This window comes from Camellia sinensis, chromosome 14 (genome assembly GCF_055761805.1).
Source record: "Camellia sinensis isolate YWXY chromosome 14, ASM5576180v1, whole genome shotgun sequence".
Taxonomy (NCBI): domain Eukaryota; kingdom Viridiplantae; phylum Streptophyta; class Magnoliopsida; order Ericales; family Theaceae; genus Camellia; species Camellia sinensis.
Genome location: NC_138974.1, coordinates 37,547,861 through 37,564,626, shown reverse-complemented (window position 1 = coordinate 37,564,626; position 16,766 = coordinate 37,547,861). Strand labels below are relative to the sequence as shown.

Here is a 16,766-nt window from a genome sequence, read left to right as displayed (position 1 = left end):
ATAAAATTATATAAAAATAATATGTTTTAATTTTCTTCACCAATTTAATTTTTAGTTTTCTAAAAAAAAAATTCTGAAATAAATTTTGAAAATTAAGTCAAACAAAACTTTATGACTAAAAAAAATCAACATTATTTATTAAAAAAAGAGTCATTATATTTCAAACAACATATAAGTTAACTAATACAAAATAAATTATGTAACGATTTTACCCTTCAAATAAAATAACAATATTTTTAATTATTTTTATTTAAAACGAGATTCAAAATTTATGATCAAATATATTATAATTAAAATATTAAAAATTAGAGTAATACAAGTCTCAAATTATATCCTTATCAGGAATTAGATAAGGGATTCCTTGAAACGGCGTCACTTTGTTAGCTATTTGTCTCCTCCAATGGCTAACCATCATCAGAAAATGTCAAACTACTAGTGTGCTTACTGGAAAACTGGTAGTTGTATCCGTTCTAGTCTCTATCTTCTACCCCTTTTCCTCAATTACAGTTAGGGTTTTACATTCATCTCTCTCAACTCTTTTCCATATATTTTCCTCTTCAACTTTCTCATCTCTTCTCTGTTTTCCAAATCTCTGTATCAACATCATCTATGCAGCTCTAGATCCAGATTCATCATCAATGTCATCTCCGCCCAATCACACCTCCGGTGCCGGAATCTTCTCAAGAGTCAGAGCCAACGCGCAACCGTTCTTCGCCACGCGCCGCCCATGGCGCGAGCTCCTCGGCGGCGCTCCGTCGTCGCGGTGGTCCTCCTTTGCTCGTCCCTACACCCTCGGCGAAGCCACGTTTCGCCTGAAGCGAAACCTCAACTACTTCCGAGTTAACTACGCCATGTTCATGTTGCTAATACTCTTCCTCGGCCTCCTCTGGCACCCAATCTCCATGATCGTCTTCCTCCTCGTCTTCGCAGCCTGGCTCTTCCTCTACTTCTGTCGCGACGAGCCCCTTATGGTTTTCAATCGCATCGTCGACGATCGCGCGGTGTTAATTGTTCTCAGTTTGATCACGATCGTCGCTCTGGTCTTGAGTCGTGTGTGGTTGAATGTGTTGGTTTCGGTTTTGATTGGAATGTTGGTGGTTGGTTTGCACGCGGTATTTAGGGTTCCGGATGATCTGTTTCTTGATGAGGAAGAAGCGGCCAACGGTGGCTTGCTTTCAGTCGTTCGATGATTCTTCTACTGATGATATGGTTGTGGGTATATATGTTAGACTACCAATTCCGCAATGCCATTGAAGCTTTCAGGCAATCAGGTTTGTTTACAGATTAGTATTTTTATTAGAATTAGATGATGATGATGTTGGAGTTCTCTGTCTTTGTCAATGAGTCGATTCAAGCTCAGCTTCTCATCAATTCAATTGTTCGTGCAATTTAGCTCAGGTTGCAGTTAAAACACTTGTGATTCTGTATTTGTCAATGGAAATCTTTGGCAGTTTTTGCGAAATCAATGATTTCTTCTATCACATACACATTGCCTCTTTAATTGACTTCTGGAACCCATATTGGGCGTCTTGGTTCTAACTTTCTTCTTCTTTAGGTTCTCATTTTCATGTTAGATCACCATTAGAGAGTATATAAAAGCAGAGACTGGCAGAGATGCTTGGTATTCAACAGGAGAAAGAAAACATGATGCTTGAGGGGTTTGGGATGGGTGCGGATCGAACTCACTTGTGGGCCCTTTGCAACTGGAAATGCGACACACCAATTAACCCTTATAAAAGGAGCAGAGATAGTCCTTTCCCAGAGAAATAATGTACATATAAATGGTTGTAGTCGTCATCACTGTTTCTGTTCGGTTTAGGGCTTCTTAGAAGATGAATCTTTTTGTCTTTGGAATTAAGGAAAAAGATATTTGTTGCCTCATAAATATGATAGGTTTTTTTTTCCACTTCTAATGTGAATTCTTACAGTATGTAAATGTCGAACCGACGATATCCATCATATTTCTCATTATTTTATTTTATTTTTATATATGACGCGTCCTATATGTACTGTGTTTGCTGTATAAATTCATTACCTAGGATTGAGAATTTGTTCATGTAGGAATGGACGTACTGATTCACAGATTTAAGAGGTTATGTGATTTCTTAGGCCTTCATTGATACTTGTAGATTCAAGGTTTGAAGGAGAGGTATAGCTTTTGCTGCTGGAACAACATCAGAAAAATGCTATTCATAGTAGCAGATCAAGGCAAAAGCTGAAAAAATCAGCGGGGGTATTCATTGGGTCATAATCATCTATGTATAATGTATATTGAACGAAGTGTTGGATTGGATGAAAGGAAATCTCTCTTTCCTGTAAGAACAGTCCTATGAGTTTTGAAAGGTTCGCCCTTATGGTTTCTCAACAGTAATTTTCTTTGTATTGTCACCCACAAAAATGTCAAACGTTTACTTGTCTGAAAGTGTGTTTGTACCTTGTATACATAACACACAGTTTCATTTTTTTTTATTCCATGTGAATAACCCATCATTTGTGCGTTAATCAATGTAACGTCTGTTTGCATATGTTTTTAGTCAAGCACATTGTGGTGGACAGGTAGTGGTTTGTTTGCATATGGTTTTGGTCAAGCACAATGTGTTCGTGGCTTGTTTCCAGCTGTAAGCAAATTGTGGAGAGAGAGAGAGAGTTCGGGGGGGAGGCGCTCTCGAGCTCAGCTTAACTGAGAGAATCAAGCCAATTCCTTCTTATTTTAAGATTTAAAAATTCTGATAATAAACAAGCGAGGAAAGCAGACTAACCACAATTGTACCGACGAATTTAGATGGGTACGGGGAAACCAAGGACAAAAGGACATAAACAAGGACATAAACAACAAAACAATAAACTTCCCTCAGTTGAGTATGATTAAGATCAGGATTTTAGAAGTAAATTCCTAAAATACATAGTTAATTACAAACAAGTCGAAGAAGGTGACAGATAAAAAGTGACCATTGTCAAAATTCACAAACATTGAACAATGAAAGATACCAATGGATAGCAAAGCTAGACGTCTCAACAAAGATTGAGATAACCAATCAGTTGCCAACTCGGTCCACCGCAATAAGAGTATGGACACCACAGCATCCTATAACTCGCAACACTGATTGTACCAGTTGTAAGAAAGCTGCATAATGGAAATGCATGCTCACGAGGTACGTGCTTGGAATCCGAAGGATATAGGTGGTTGAGGAATCCAGAGGTTAAAACAACAGAGGAAATATGTTCTAGGAAGGTGGAACTTTGCGAGCATAAGCCAACACCATCACAAAATCTTTTGCCGAGGAACCAATTGATGCTGGAATCCTTTGCGATGTTGAATCAATTTGTAGCCACAAATCAACCAAATTATTCAGTTCCAATGTGGGGAGCACTGATTGACCCATACATTTGATCTCAACCTGCATGAAAATGAAATGAACAATCAGCTAAATGTGGAAACACAATCACTAAATTTACAGTGGAAATGATGGTATGGCTGTTCTACAGAATATTAAACTGATAAATAATAAGCATCGCTTCATATTTCAAATTTTAAAAACACCAGACATTCACTTTCTTCTGATCACTTTCAATGATGTATAGGGATTTAAAATTGGTTTGACAGGGAAGTTGCCACAACCAATATGAAACCCGATAGCATGAGTCTGGGAGCTTTTACTCTAAAGCAGAGAGCCTCCCTCAGTTAGCAACTTCGATACATAATTTTTTTTTCCCGTTGATTAACAAAAAAACCTAAATTCATGGAAAACATTTTACGGGTTTGGAGGATTAATTTTCCAGCAAAACATGTTTCTTTTTTGGAATGAATTCAATGTTTCTTGGGCCCTCTGTAGAAGCTTTGCCACACTATTGTTGAATGAAATGTATTTTGTTCAAATCTTTTATCTATTCAATGACATTACTCGAAGAGCTATTTAGTTTCCAACCAGGGGTTTCTCAATTTTTTTGTTTTTTTATTCTTTGTCTGTGGGCATTCTAGAAAATAGAGGCCCTAATTTTTTATACATATACCTATGTTCTTGAGCTGAGCTAGGGTCAGCTCGAGCTCGTTCTAAAAATTTTGCTCACGATGTTCATCTCTCAAACGACCAGAGCTCAAACAAGCATTAAATAAGCCAAGCTCAAGCTAGCAACCCTACTCAAAGAGGCTTTGTTTTGAGTTGTTAGACGCTAGTAAATGGCATCCAATATTTTTCACAAAACATTTGCATTGGTTTCTTAGCAACATGAGAAAAACACTACGAGCAACCCCTTACCAGATAGTGGCAACGGTTTTCCTATACATTGTATCCTAGTTTTTATCAAACTAGCTACCAGGTTTACTTTTATCGCCTTGAATGGGCTCATACAAATCTTTGCAATATTAAATATCCTCCATCCTTGCTTTCAAATTGAATAAATTCAATGAGGTTAATTCTATCATGCCACCTAAAAACTAGAGCAGGCTCAAATGAACACACATAACTCAACCAAAGCGATGCAAAGAGAAAAAACAATATAAAGAGACCAATTTTTATGTGAAAAAATCCGCAAAGGGGAAAAACCACCATCTGTGGTCCAATTTCAAGCTTCCACTATATCAAAAATAATGGGCTTACACCAATTTTTAATCTTTAGGTAAAAGTTATAACTAGAAGATAACAATACCAAGAACAAAATATTTCGGTTAACACCAATAAATTTCTTCACTTGAAGGTGGATCCAATCCAACACAACAATATCAAATCACAATTTCAATCTCACAGATTTGAAGTGAAGGGGTCTAGTAGAGAAATCGTTGGAAGAGTGTCCAATCAAAAATCTAAACAATGGATGGGCCGTACTTCCACTCAACATGAGAGGTTTTTACTTCTCTAAGTTCCTTCCTCACTAAAGTGGGACTTGTATATAGTGGCTTCCTTGAGAAGCCTTGTTCCGACGCTAAACTTGTTTCTTCCTTAACAAATATATATATATATAAATGATTTACGTTTTACATAACTTCAGACGCCCACATGGAGCGGACACAACACCACACTGGCAGTGTCTGATAATCAGATTTAGCAAAGTCTAAATCTATTTGAAGCCATTATAGAAAATATCAGATAATTATACTAATCATAATTTAAGACCTAAAATAGAAAATTAAGCGTTATGTTTTCTAACATGAAACTATTCAAGTTACCTTCACAATAAGGTCAAAAAAGATTTTTACACTTGTTAACAATCAAACATAACTCTACAAGCTCAGCCTTAAGTTATTTCCTTTGACACAAGATCTTACGAGATTAATAAACAAAATATACTACTTGCAAACTGGAAAAAAAACGATTCACTTGCCTCATCTTCGCTTGCAAGATCTAGTTTCCTCATCAGGTACTTTTGGATAAAAGAAACAGGTACATTCCCATCCCTGTGACAGAACGAAATACATATAACATTATGACATAGAACATATAAAGCCAATTAAGATAAGGCCAAGAATGAATATACATAATTTCCTTTTGCAACTTTTCCATGAGTTTGACCTGAATCTTGTTTTACCAGTACATGTCATTAATATCTTGGCCCTTCACTAAAACGAGACTAACATTGAACATATAGAAATATTTGTAATATACATAAAATGTAACTTTAGCAAAAGTGGAACTAAAAATGAGAAAACACGAAGATTGAAGGCAAAAAGACACCAAAGAGTGATCATTTTCATCATGTAGTTTGATAATCCATGCGGAGGGAGATATCACCAAGGACCTTGCTTACAAAATGAAGGCAGTATTAAGTGAAGAAATGCCTATTTTGAGAGCACTAGTGTACACTATATATTCAAGGGTAACTTCATAAGATGGCTATAAAGCGTAAAGAAACCATGTTAAGTAGGAAAGAATGCTGGCCAATAAAGAAAAACTATGTCTCTGGAGTCCTAAAAACATAAATCAACCTTAGGGCTTAAACTTACAAATTCAAGTACATATTCATAATAACTCAGTGTCATACATTATCTAAATTAATTATTAAGAATGTAAATAAACTTGTTACCCAAAATCAAAGAACAGTAGCTACAAAATAATCTTACAAAGAAATGAATTAAGTCAAAAGGAACTCACTTTATTCTCAAGTAACTTGAAGATATCTGAGGCAGTGCTGCATGTCCTTCCCTGAAATATGTATCAAAATCAGAAAATGAAGGTGGCAAACAAGATTAACAAAATTTAGTCCACATAAAAGAGTAAATTTTCATAATATAGAGCTGAAAAGTATATTCTCACTGATCTTCAGAAGCCACAAGTGAGAACCAAATTGGACCAATTCTTCTTTCGCATTTTGCACTAGCAGCATCTAGCACAGCTTGGGGTGAAACTCCAAATTCCCCAAAAGCAGCTGCCTTTTTTGTACGAATCCTACGCAACTTTTTAGGTTTGATGGTATCCAGAGAGACAGGATCGGTGCTATCCTTTTCGTCTTTGACTCTGGATTTAGCTTTGTGTTCCTTAACTTTGGTTTTGCGAATATGTCTTTCGATGTCAGTAGCATGTAAAGGCTCTGATTTAGCAACAGACCCTTGTGAAGCATACTTTGAAGACTTACTCCTATTTGCAACTTCCACCAAAAAATTTAAAGGTTTCCAGAGATCAACTTTCCCTTCCCATGTTTCAGCACCATTTTCTGTTACTTTTTCAGGTTCGAGGCGCCTAGATGTCTCAGCATTAGAAGAATTCTGTACCATTTAAATGATTAAAATCATCAAAAAGAAGTCCATGTGTGATCATATGCACCCTGCTGTAAGGCCAGATGCTAACAAAAAGTACTGATAACCTAAATAAAGAGTGCTCAGACAACTTGCCATCTTCCTTTACCTGCCTTATATTCTGAGTTAATTTGGTCAAAGTCTCGGGTGAGCTCAAGCTCTCTGGATGATCTTCCACAGAATCTTCCTCTTTCTTAACAGGCTTTTCAGTGGGAAAACTGGAACTTCGTACAGAAGATGCCTTTCTTGCAATAGCTTTTGACCTTCTTCCTGTCATGGCAGTCTGTGTTGATACTCTGGGAGTACTGACCACCAATGATGACAGTGATCTCTCCTTTCTTCTCACTGGTAATGTAACAGAAGCTGCAACTTCTGGTGCCTTCACCTTTCTTCTTTTGAAAGGGAAGATATTGATTCTCACATCTTGCAAGTTGTGGTCTGGCCTGATAACCAAAAATCAATGGACATGCTTTACAACAGAGTTCCATGTATTTCTAGATGTATGGTATACATGCAATAATTTATGTGCATTTATGCAAAAGGAGCAAAAGTCCCAATGTGGTGTATAAACAAATTTGAGAGATAAACTAAGGAATATATGTACCACATGCCACGTGTAGATTTTCAAATCAACATACTACAAAGGGAGATAGATTGCGGAGTGTAGCAATGACTGAAGGCCGCAAACATGCATGCACGTGAGCAAGCGCATAAGGGCAGGCGGTGTGAGCATGGGCCAATTTTCTTGAAGTTTTACACACAGCGCTAGATTGATGTCACATGGTAGATTAAATTGGAAAAAGGTAATAAAAGAAATTATGAAATAGCAAAAACTGAATTCAATATTATTCTCAATATCAAAGGTGCTTCTTAATAACAACAAGCCTAATATTTATAAGCCAACCTGAAAAGTCCAAATATGGAAATAGACAATACATCCAACATTAAACTGAAACATATAATTATCTCCTAAAATTAAGAAATCCTAAAATCAAGCATAACCAAAATAAATCAATTCCGAATCTTCCACCCTGTCTCATATAGGTGTGATGAATGGCATATCTCATGTGATCCCCATCATAGATTTATTAAAAAAAATTAAAAAATAAAAATAATAATAATAAATTTAAAATAAAAATAAAAAAAATAAAAACTATGTCCAAAAAGCTCAAACTGCAAGAACAGAGGCCTCAAAACCTTATAACCACCGACAACTATAACATTGCAAAACCAAGGAAATAAATAGACGAACTAAAAACAAAAAACCCTTTTCTTTTCTTTTCTTTAAGTCATGGACTTCACCATCCCAATAGGCTAAGCACAAGAGGTAGTATAAGAGGGTTTCAATAATGATCTTTAGGAAAATATTAAAATAAGTCCACTTTAAAAAGCTCAAAGTGCAAGAAAGGAGCCTCATAAACTCCTCCATATGGCACTATAAAGCTGCATAACCTAAATTATGAATGGAATAATCTGAGAGCAAAAAATAAATCTGTTAATGTAAATTGTAAATTGTGTAAATTACCACACCACCAACTCCACCTACCATCTCCACTACCACCCACCACCTCCACTACCATCCACTACCACCACTCACCTACCTCACCTACTCCCAAATCCTCTCCTATATAATAGCTTGTAATATACAAAATATAGACAACAATCTTGTAATACATCAATACACATCAATCAAAATATCAATCAATAAATACATCAATTTTATCATGGTATCAGAGCAGTTTTAGAACCTAATATTTTAGCTTTACCGGCGGACGGCAGCCTCACCTTAGCTGTCCGCCGGACCTCAACCTATTCCGTTTATTTTCTACACATACCTTCACTCTTCTTCACCCCCTCACACCACAACCCAAAGTCTCTCTGTCTCTCTCTGAAAAAAAAACCCTACAAAACCTTGACTCCGACTGACCCCATTTTTCCGGCGAGAACCCGAACTCAACCCATCATCCCGAATCTCCGATCTGGCTCCGGGACCCATATTCCGGCAGCTTCTTCGCCGGACAAGCTTCGATTTTTGTAGAGAAATCGAAAGCAAACCTTCCTTCCTACACCTGCATAAGGGAAGGTCCAGACCCGCGCCGCGCTTCAAGGTCACCAATAGCTTCCTGATCTTAGGCATTTCATCAAACACCTGGAGAGAGAAACCTTCCAGAGAGAGAGAAACCCACAGCAATAGCAATGTCTCTGCGACCCAATTCTCGCACCGAGGTTCGCAAGAAGTCCTACAAAACTGGCGTCGATGCCGACGAAGCTCGGCGACGGAGAGAGGACAATCTGGTGGAGATCAGGAAGAACAAGCGCGAGGACAATCTCTTGAAGAAGCGGAGAGAGGGTTTGCTTCTTCAGTCTCAGCAACTCTCCGATGCTTCTCAGACCCCCGCTGCAATCGAGAGAAGGTTGGAAAGTATTCTTTTGATGGTGCAAGGAGTATGGGCTGAAGATCCTGCAGCACACATAGAAGCAACCACAGAACCAGAGACAATATACTCAACCAGGCCATTAAAGAATGGCTTTGCTGACAAATCCTCATAGTGCTTCTCGGCAAAAGCGCTCTCCACCAATTCCTTTTATTCTTATTATTATTATTATGAACAACCTCAGAACCCATGTGCTATTTGATCTCTTTTATGACACTTTTTTTTTATTTTATTATTTTATTTTATTAAAAAAAAAAAGAAAAAAAAAAAGACCACCCACGCGGGCTTGTCCTCTCTCCTTCTTCTGTTTGATTTTCAACTCTATTATTTTTATTTCTTTTCTCTAAACCTCTTTTTTTTTAAATCTTTTTCAAATCTCTAAACCTCTTTTTTTAAATCTTTTTCAAATACTCATTTTTATTTTATTATATACTCAACATTCCCATCATTCTTTTCCCCACTCCAATATATTATACTAGCCTTAATTGATTCCACTGATTTCCCCCACTTCATTTTCTTTATTATTATTATTATTATTATTATTATTATTATTATTATTATTATTATTATTTTATTAAAAAAAAAAAAAAAAAAACATTCATTCCAGTTTAATTTTTCTGCTCCGTCTTGTCCCTTCACGCCATTCGGATTTGCACAATACACTCATTTTATTCATATCGGGATCAACCCCGATCCACATTTTACACAAAAAAAAAAACAAAAAAAAAAAAAAAAAAAAAAAAAAAAACAACAACAACAACAACAACAAAAAAAAAATACACAAAACATACAAAAATACACAAAACATCACAACAACAACAGCTTTGTTTTCTTTTCTGCAGACGGCCACCAACCGACCTACTCTGCCGCCGGTCTCTTCTTTTTGCCTCCGTCCTGGGCGGTCCTTGGCGGTGCTGTCTCTGTGCTTCCTAATCCACCAAGCACATTCACTACTCCCTGCTCCTCCCCTGCAGCATATGGCGGCCCTCCAAATCGGAACATAACGGTGGCCTTCCGCTTCAGCTCCTTATTTTCTGCTTTCAGCACACATATCTCTGCTCGCGCATCCTTATACATGCGTTGAAGCAGAGCCAGCTGGGCGTTTAACTGCTGCACCTCATTTGTCCTACTCTGCAGCCGGTGTGACAAATTTGTAACCGCCGTCATGGACTCCACACATGACTTCAAAGTATACTGATTGGCCTCCACATCTGACTGCACTGCCATTCTTTGCTCCACCGACCGCATCGGAAAGTTCAACGGAGCAAACTCCGGGGCGCTTGGTTGAGGTTCCAGTGCCACCGCACCAGTTCTCTCTCTCGTTGACTCGTTGAGGTCGGGAAAAAGGGTGAGCAGCCCGCGGGAAGACGATGAAGCCATTTTCTAGGCACCAGAGTGTTACACAGTATCTCTCTCAGCAATCTCTCTCAGAAAACAGAGTGTTACAGAATCTCTCTCAGAAATCTCTCTCAGAATATCTCTCGCAGGTTTTTTGCCTCAGCCTCAGCCTCCGTCTTATAGCCGAGGCAGCCACGCGCATCGCGCGCCTCTTACCGACAGACGACAAACGGGCGCGCAAGCCAAGGCGCCCACGTGCCTCGCCATCATCATGTCCGGCACACCTTTTTATGGATTGGACACACCTTTTGAGGGCACGACTTTTGAGGGCTCGATATCTATATCCCTGCATATCTTTTGGGCAGCCTATATACACACTCATACAGTGTCTTCTACACCGGTCAGCTTTATCAATCCCTTTGTTTCAACCTCAAATAGGTTTCTATCTTCAAACCTATTTGAGTTTGAGGGGGGGTTATCCATATATCATGGTGAGCATGGTTACACACCATGCGAACCACCCAAGCCACCACATGGCGCACTCCCTAAGTCGCCTCCTCCGTGCACCACCACAGCTTCTACAACGGTCCGACATGACCCCGTAAACTGTCTTCTACAACGGTCCGACATGACACCATAAACTGTCTTTTACATCGGTCTGACACGACCACACAATGTCTGCTACAACGGTCCGACATGACCCCATAAACTGTCTGCTACAACGGTCTGACACGACCACACAGTGTCTGCTACAACGGTCCGACATGACCCCGTAAACTGTCTTCTACAACGGTCCGACATGACCCCGTAAACTGTCCTGCTACATCGGTCCGACATGACCCCGTAAACTGTCTTCTACAACGGTCCGACATGACCCCGTAAACTGTCCTACTACAACGGTCCGACATGACCCCATAAACTGTCTTCTACAACGGTCTGACACGACCACACAGTGTCTGCTACATCGGTCCGACATGACCCCGTAAACTGTCTGCTACAACGGTCCGACACGACCATACCGTGTCTTCTACAACGGTCTGACACGACCATACCGTGTCTCCTATCCTGTTTTATTTTATTTATCAGTTTATTTTTCTGTTTTGTTACTCTCTTCAAACTCAAGTTGGTTAGTTCCTATCCTCCTTGAGTTTGAGGGGGGCTGTTAATGTAAATTGTAAATTGTGTAAATTACCACACCACCAACTCCACCTACCATCTCCACTACCACCCACCACCTCCACTACCATCCACTACCACCACTCACCTACCTCACCTACTCCCAAATCCTCTCCTATATAATAGCTTGTAATATACAAAATATAGACAACAATCTTGTAATACATCAATACACATCAATCAAAATATCAATCAATAAATACATCAATTTTATCAAAATCTACACATTTATATCATAATTCTTCCACCATCTGATAGGCCAGTTAGTCATTAGGGACAAACTAAACAATTTGAGTCTCCAGGTCAACAAAACCTGAGGCATCAATGACAAAAAACTAAATTTTATAAAGATATGACCAATCAGCAACTCACCACAAAAATGCAATACAGACATCAACTAAAAACTTTTGACCAGTACTCAAAGTATTAATAAGTCCATCAATGTGCTGTTCATGCCAGATATATTTGCTTTGGCATTGTGCCCTAAGTTCAAAGAATCATTTTTTTCATGCAATACATATACAAGATAGGTTGGCACCAGCACAAACTTATCCACTTCTCTGCAATTAGCTTTTCCAAACTCTTAGGTACTAATTTGTATTAAATAAAAGTTGGTGTGGCTGATCATCATCCCAGACCAGCTCATCAATAATCATTTGTCAATCCAGACAGCTCAGAGTAGAACATCAATCCAGGTAGTTTGGAGGAGTACATAAAATGGAATGCCAAAACACATCTCAGTAAATTATAAAGCCTTCATTAATCTTCAGGAATGCAATGGAATAACATATTGTATTAGCCAAAACGAAAAATCCCCCTACTTCATTCCAATACTTTGCATCTTGCAGAAACTCAATCAAGTTTTGATCAATCCGGGGCATATATATGTTTATCACATGTTTGTTTCCTAAATGCTTTCTGCACAGAACCTCCATGACTAAGCCAAAAAAAAAAAAAAAAGGAAAGCCAATATATATATAAAACTGAGGAAAACAGTCACTTTCTGTGGCAGAAAAACAGATTCCATGAATACAGAACCAATTATGGTCCTTTTGGCTGTGTCCAATAAGATTTTAACTCACAAATTCACTAACTGTGAGTCGGGCAGTTTAACCATTCAGCCATGGATGTATAATCAATCACTTGCTGTTGTTACACTTCAGGATTTTGTCATAAAAGCTTGTAACTACAAAAACAATGAAGCTTTGTTGGTGGGGGGAATTGACAGATTACAATTTAGAGCTGAATTTAAGAGTGCTATTGTTTTATTTTGTTGTCTTTAATATGAATATTAGTCTAGGAATCTCTTAGAGCATTTACAGATGGTAACTGCGTCGCTATTGGGCCTTTAAATGGCTAGTAATGTGTGGATAGAAAATTCTAAAAATTTTTCCTAGGAAGTTTCAATCATCCCAGTTCCCTTTTAGATTTCTCAAAATGATGCCATCAGCATTTTTCACTTTTGTCTCAACCTCCAATTGCAGCATATGTGGTTCTCAAAATGCAAACCCTGAACTCATTTGCATGGTCCCTCGTCAATGAAACTATAGGAAAAGCATTGGTGGCAAAAATTATGGCATTTCAACTAAGAGAGGGGGGATAAAGGAGGATAAAATACCATACTATCCAGGTATATATTACCCAAAGTGATTGATCACTCAAGTCCCAACCAAGGCAATAAATCCATGCTATGCAGTCAATTGTAGGCTAAAAGAAGCAAGTAAATAATGAGATGAAACTATATACAAAAATGACGGCTCAGTGCATGAGGTTTCCTCTAGTGAGATAAAACAGTGTTACAATTTTTAAGGAAAGATGTGTCTTTGGAAACCATGGCATATCAGATCTTGCATATGCACATGTGTATTTTTGTGGTCTTTAGGATCTCTGAAAATAGGGATATGTTAAATATGTATTATATTTATATATGGCAAGGAATAACATACTACTTTGTTATGATGTTGGGATCATAGTTCAGATGTCATGACTATGTGATTCAACACACTGTTTGGGAATCAAAATCATACCGTCATGAGTCCAATCCATAATCCTATACCACATTTGTAAAATAATATTGCTTGACAATCCAATCCAAAGTATACTTGCATTTCATCATTAAGGACAATGGTAACTATAATAAATCCCCCATTGCTATGCTATCAATCATACAACACACCATCTCACACGCCCCCGAACTAATTGAACGCTAATAAAGCTCACTTTTGTATGATACAGTACTAACAATATTTAGAGAGAGGGATAGAACAAGGGAGAGGAGGAAAGTAACTAGTTGGAAGAAATATCCTACCTCAGCTTCTCCAACGGCACACAACCCAAATTGATGTTGCATATTGGACAACATTCCGATTCCTCGTCTAAAAGTTTCTTATATATGCATTTTCTACAAACTGCATAAAATTCAAACAGAAAACTATCAAATTCTACCATCCAAATAGTTGAGTCCTCATTGAAAAAGATGGAAGAAAATAAACAGTCCTTGTTTGCCTTGAAAATATAAACAGCCCAGAAAACAATAAGGGGTAGTTTTCAACCATACGGACACTGAAGTGTAAGAGTTTCCAAAAACAATTACCATTTTTAAGCACAAACTAAAAATAAACACAGACCAGCACTATCCAGTAGCAGTTTGTAGGTGAAGACTACACTACCAGAAAGTAGGTAGTATAATATGAAAAAAAATAAAGGGTAGATCAATAATCTGAAGTTCTAAAATATTCACCTGCAATTCATGCTTACCTATAGCTCTGTTTGAAAATTTTCCTACAAATAATGAAAGAATGGTTTCCAAGTGAAAACTAATCAATCATATGGAATTACAGGACAGGATGAAGAAGAAGAGAACAACAAGATACTTGATTTTGCCAATGAAACGACAATATTTCGGCTAATTAACAACATTCAAAACTTAATGATCCAACAAATCAGTGAAACAACAAGCTCAGACTATTTAGTTGGTAACCTGAGGTCCTGACCTCACATTAATGGCAAATTAGAGTCTGCTAATTTCCTTATTTTTAGAAACAGAAAAACACAATTCTCAAGATTAACTAAAAGACCCATATGAGCTCAAATGTAAAATTCCCAGATCAATATAAGGCGAAACAAGCCAAACCCAGATGAGGGAATGAAAACTGAAAACAACCCAGATCACAAAAAAATGCTGAATACAAGTCAAACATAGCGAAACTTTCTCAAATTCAATAAATTGAGAAATAAACAAACATTAAATGACGAAGTTTGAGACTCACAAGTATGAAGACATTCAGATATGGTCGTGGCTTCTCTGAAGAGCTTGTGGCAAAGCGGACAAGTCATGCATGACCCAATCGTCTCTCTCCTCACTTTCACCACCTGATTCGACATCTCCCCGATACTCTCTTTCTCTCTCTTTCTCTCTCTCACACCTCTCAACCCTCGTCCAAAGCTTTACATACGTACCTGTATGGTGCATGTTAGCAACACTCCAAACCACGTGAAATTTACGTCCATCCCCCAGAATTTACCTGCATTCAACACAACCCAAATTCTACCATAATCAAAACTACACAGAGCACATAAAAAAATTTATTATATCTACATAAGAACACGATGTATATGAGTATAGAGCTGAGGTAGAGAGAGAGAGAGAGAGAGAGAGAGGGGGGGGGAGAGAGAGAGAGAGACCTGTGAATCTGCGAAGCATAGATTGGGATATGGGGTGAGATTGAGAGATGGGTAGGGGAGATTTGCGAAGAACCGACGTGGGTTGGTGATGGATTTGGACAAAAGGCGCAGTGGATTATCTGTTTGGGAGACCGAATCGAGAGAGAGAGACTCCTTGCGAAAATGGCATTAACCAAACAGTTCTTTGTTTTTCTTTTTCTTTTTTTTATATATGTGTCGTTTACAAGTCAGGAAATGGGGATCTGTGATAAAGTGCGCCAGGGAGTATAATAGGGATAACCTGCGCACCATGCAAGTGTGTATGCGACGATTTCGACGGCGTGTTTGGGGTGAGGGGTGCTTGGGTATTTATTGCGTCTGGTTGGCGCATATTAGCCTAAGCTGCACGCGAATGATAGCAAAGCTTAAATTATTCTTTTTTTAACTTTTCACTGTAACTTTTTTTCAAATTGAACTATCTTTTTTTTCATAAATTGTTTCCTTGTTTATTTAATTTAAAAGTTAAATTCAAATATGGTAATTTAAATTTGAATTACAAATATATATAGAAATAAAATTATTGTTTCGTGTAAAATTATCTACCTATTTATGATATGGGTAAATAATTTCACATGAAACTTATTTCAATTTTCACTCTTATTTTTAAATTATTATTTAGTGTGAATTCTAAAAATAGATCAACTAAAAAATACATGAATAAAACAATTTTTTGTTTCATATTTAATAAATATTGGACTACATTGACTTAATTAATAAAATTCAAAGGCTTGACAAAAAAATAAAAAAATTAAGAGTTGGGCTTAAAAATCGAATGTCAAAGACAAAAACAAAATCTGAAGGCTTTCATAGAACTAGTCCAATATCGAATGGGTTCAACTCCACGATAACTTTGAATCTCTTAAACTCATTTGATGGCTTTCTTAGAGTTTTGCATTAGACTAAAAAAAAAATCAACCCCAACTTATAATGATAATGAAGCAAGGGTCGCCTTACTCTCTTTGCTTTCAACTCCACAATAACTTTGAATCTCTTTAACTCATTTGATGGCTTTCTTAGGCTCCCTTTGGGAAGAAAAAAATTAGGTTTTTTTGGCTAAAATAGTCACAAAAAATAAAATAGACTATTTTAGCCATAAAAAACAAAACATCAAATCCAACCCATAATCATTACAATCATCTCTCACAAAAAAAGTCAAAAAAGTCAAAAAGTCAAAAAGCCCTTCCCAAATCAGGCTAAAATAACCAAAAAGTCAATCCACTTCCCTAACGGAGCCTTAGAGTTTTGCATTAGACTTACAAAAATTAAATTCCAGCTTATAATGAAGCAGTCTCCTTACTCTCTTTGCTTTCTATCTCTAGTATAACCTTGGCTATATGGGCCGGTGGAAAATTTAGACTAACGGGATA

At 37.5% G+C, this 16,766-nt stretch overlaps 2 protein-coding genes across 3 annotated transcripts; one reads left to right on the top strand and one right to left on the bottom strand.

Moving 5' to 3' along the window:
- Positions 1-421: 421 nt before the first annotated feature.
- LOC114321495 (PRA1 family protein E) lies at positions 422-2,523 on the top strand. 2 transcript variants are annotated; one of them, XM_028268653.2, is made up of 2 exons: positions 422-1,271; positions 1,556-1,989. In XM_028268653.2, the coding sequence occupies exon 1, from the start codon at positions 639-641 to the stop codon at positions 1,188-1,190; it is 552 nt and encodes a 183-aa protein (XP_028124454.2). In that variant the 5' UTR covers positions 422-638; the 3' UTR covers positions 1,191-1,271; positions 1,556-1,989. The 2 variants fall into 2 exon arrangements, with proteins under 2 accessions (XP_028124454.2, XP_028124456.2); XM_028268655.2 differs by lacking the exon at positions 1,556-1,989 and adding an exon at positions 2,130-2,523 and having other exon boundaries at positions 423-1,271.
- A 303-nt stretch (positions 2,524-2,826) lies between these two features.
- Positions 2,827-15,680, bottom strand: LOC114321494 (E3 ubiquitin protein ligase DRIP2). The gene is made up of 8 exons (XM_028268652.2): positions 15,361-15,680; positions 14,946-15,200; positions 13,985-14,084; positions 6,837-7,170; positions 6,249-6,697; positions 6,087-6,137; positions 5,320-5,392; positions 2,827-3,398 (listed from the first exon to the last, which is right to left on the bottom strand). Exons 2-8 carry the CDS (start codon positions 15,058-15,060, stop codon positions 3,225-3,227), a joined length of 1,296 nt encoding a protein of 431 aa, XP_028124453.2. The 5' UTR covers positions 15,061-15,200; positions 15,361-15,680; the 3' UTR covers positions 2,827-3,224.
- Positions 15,681-16,766: the final 1,086 nt, after the last annotated feature.

Bases quoted from the DNA above. Each gene is read 5' to 3' on its own strand.
- LOC114321494 (XM_028268652.2), bottom strand. From the start codon at position 15,060: ATGTCGAATCAGGTGGTGAAAGTGAGGAGAGAGACGATTGGGTCATGC. The intron at 6,698-6,836 runs GTAAAGGAAGAT...TAAATGGTACAG, and splicing joins TAACTCAGAATATAAGGCAG to AATTCTTCTAATGCTGAGAC. The intron at 6,138-6,248 runs GTGAGAATATAC...TACATATTTCAG, and splicing joins CTTGTGGCTTCTGAAGATCA to GGAAGGACATGCAGCACTGC.
- LOC114321495 (XM_028268655.2), top strand. From the start codon at position 639: ATGTCATCTCCGCCCAATCACACCTCCGGTGCCGGAATCTTCTCAAGA.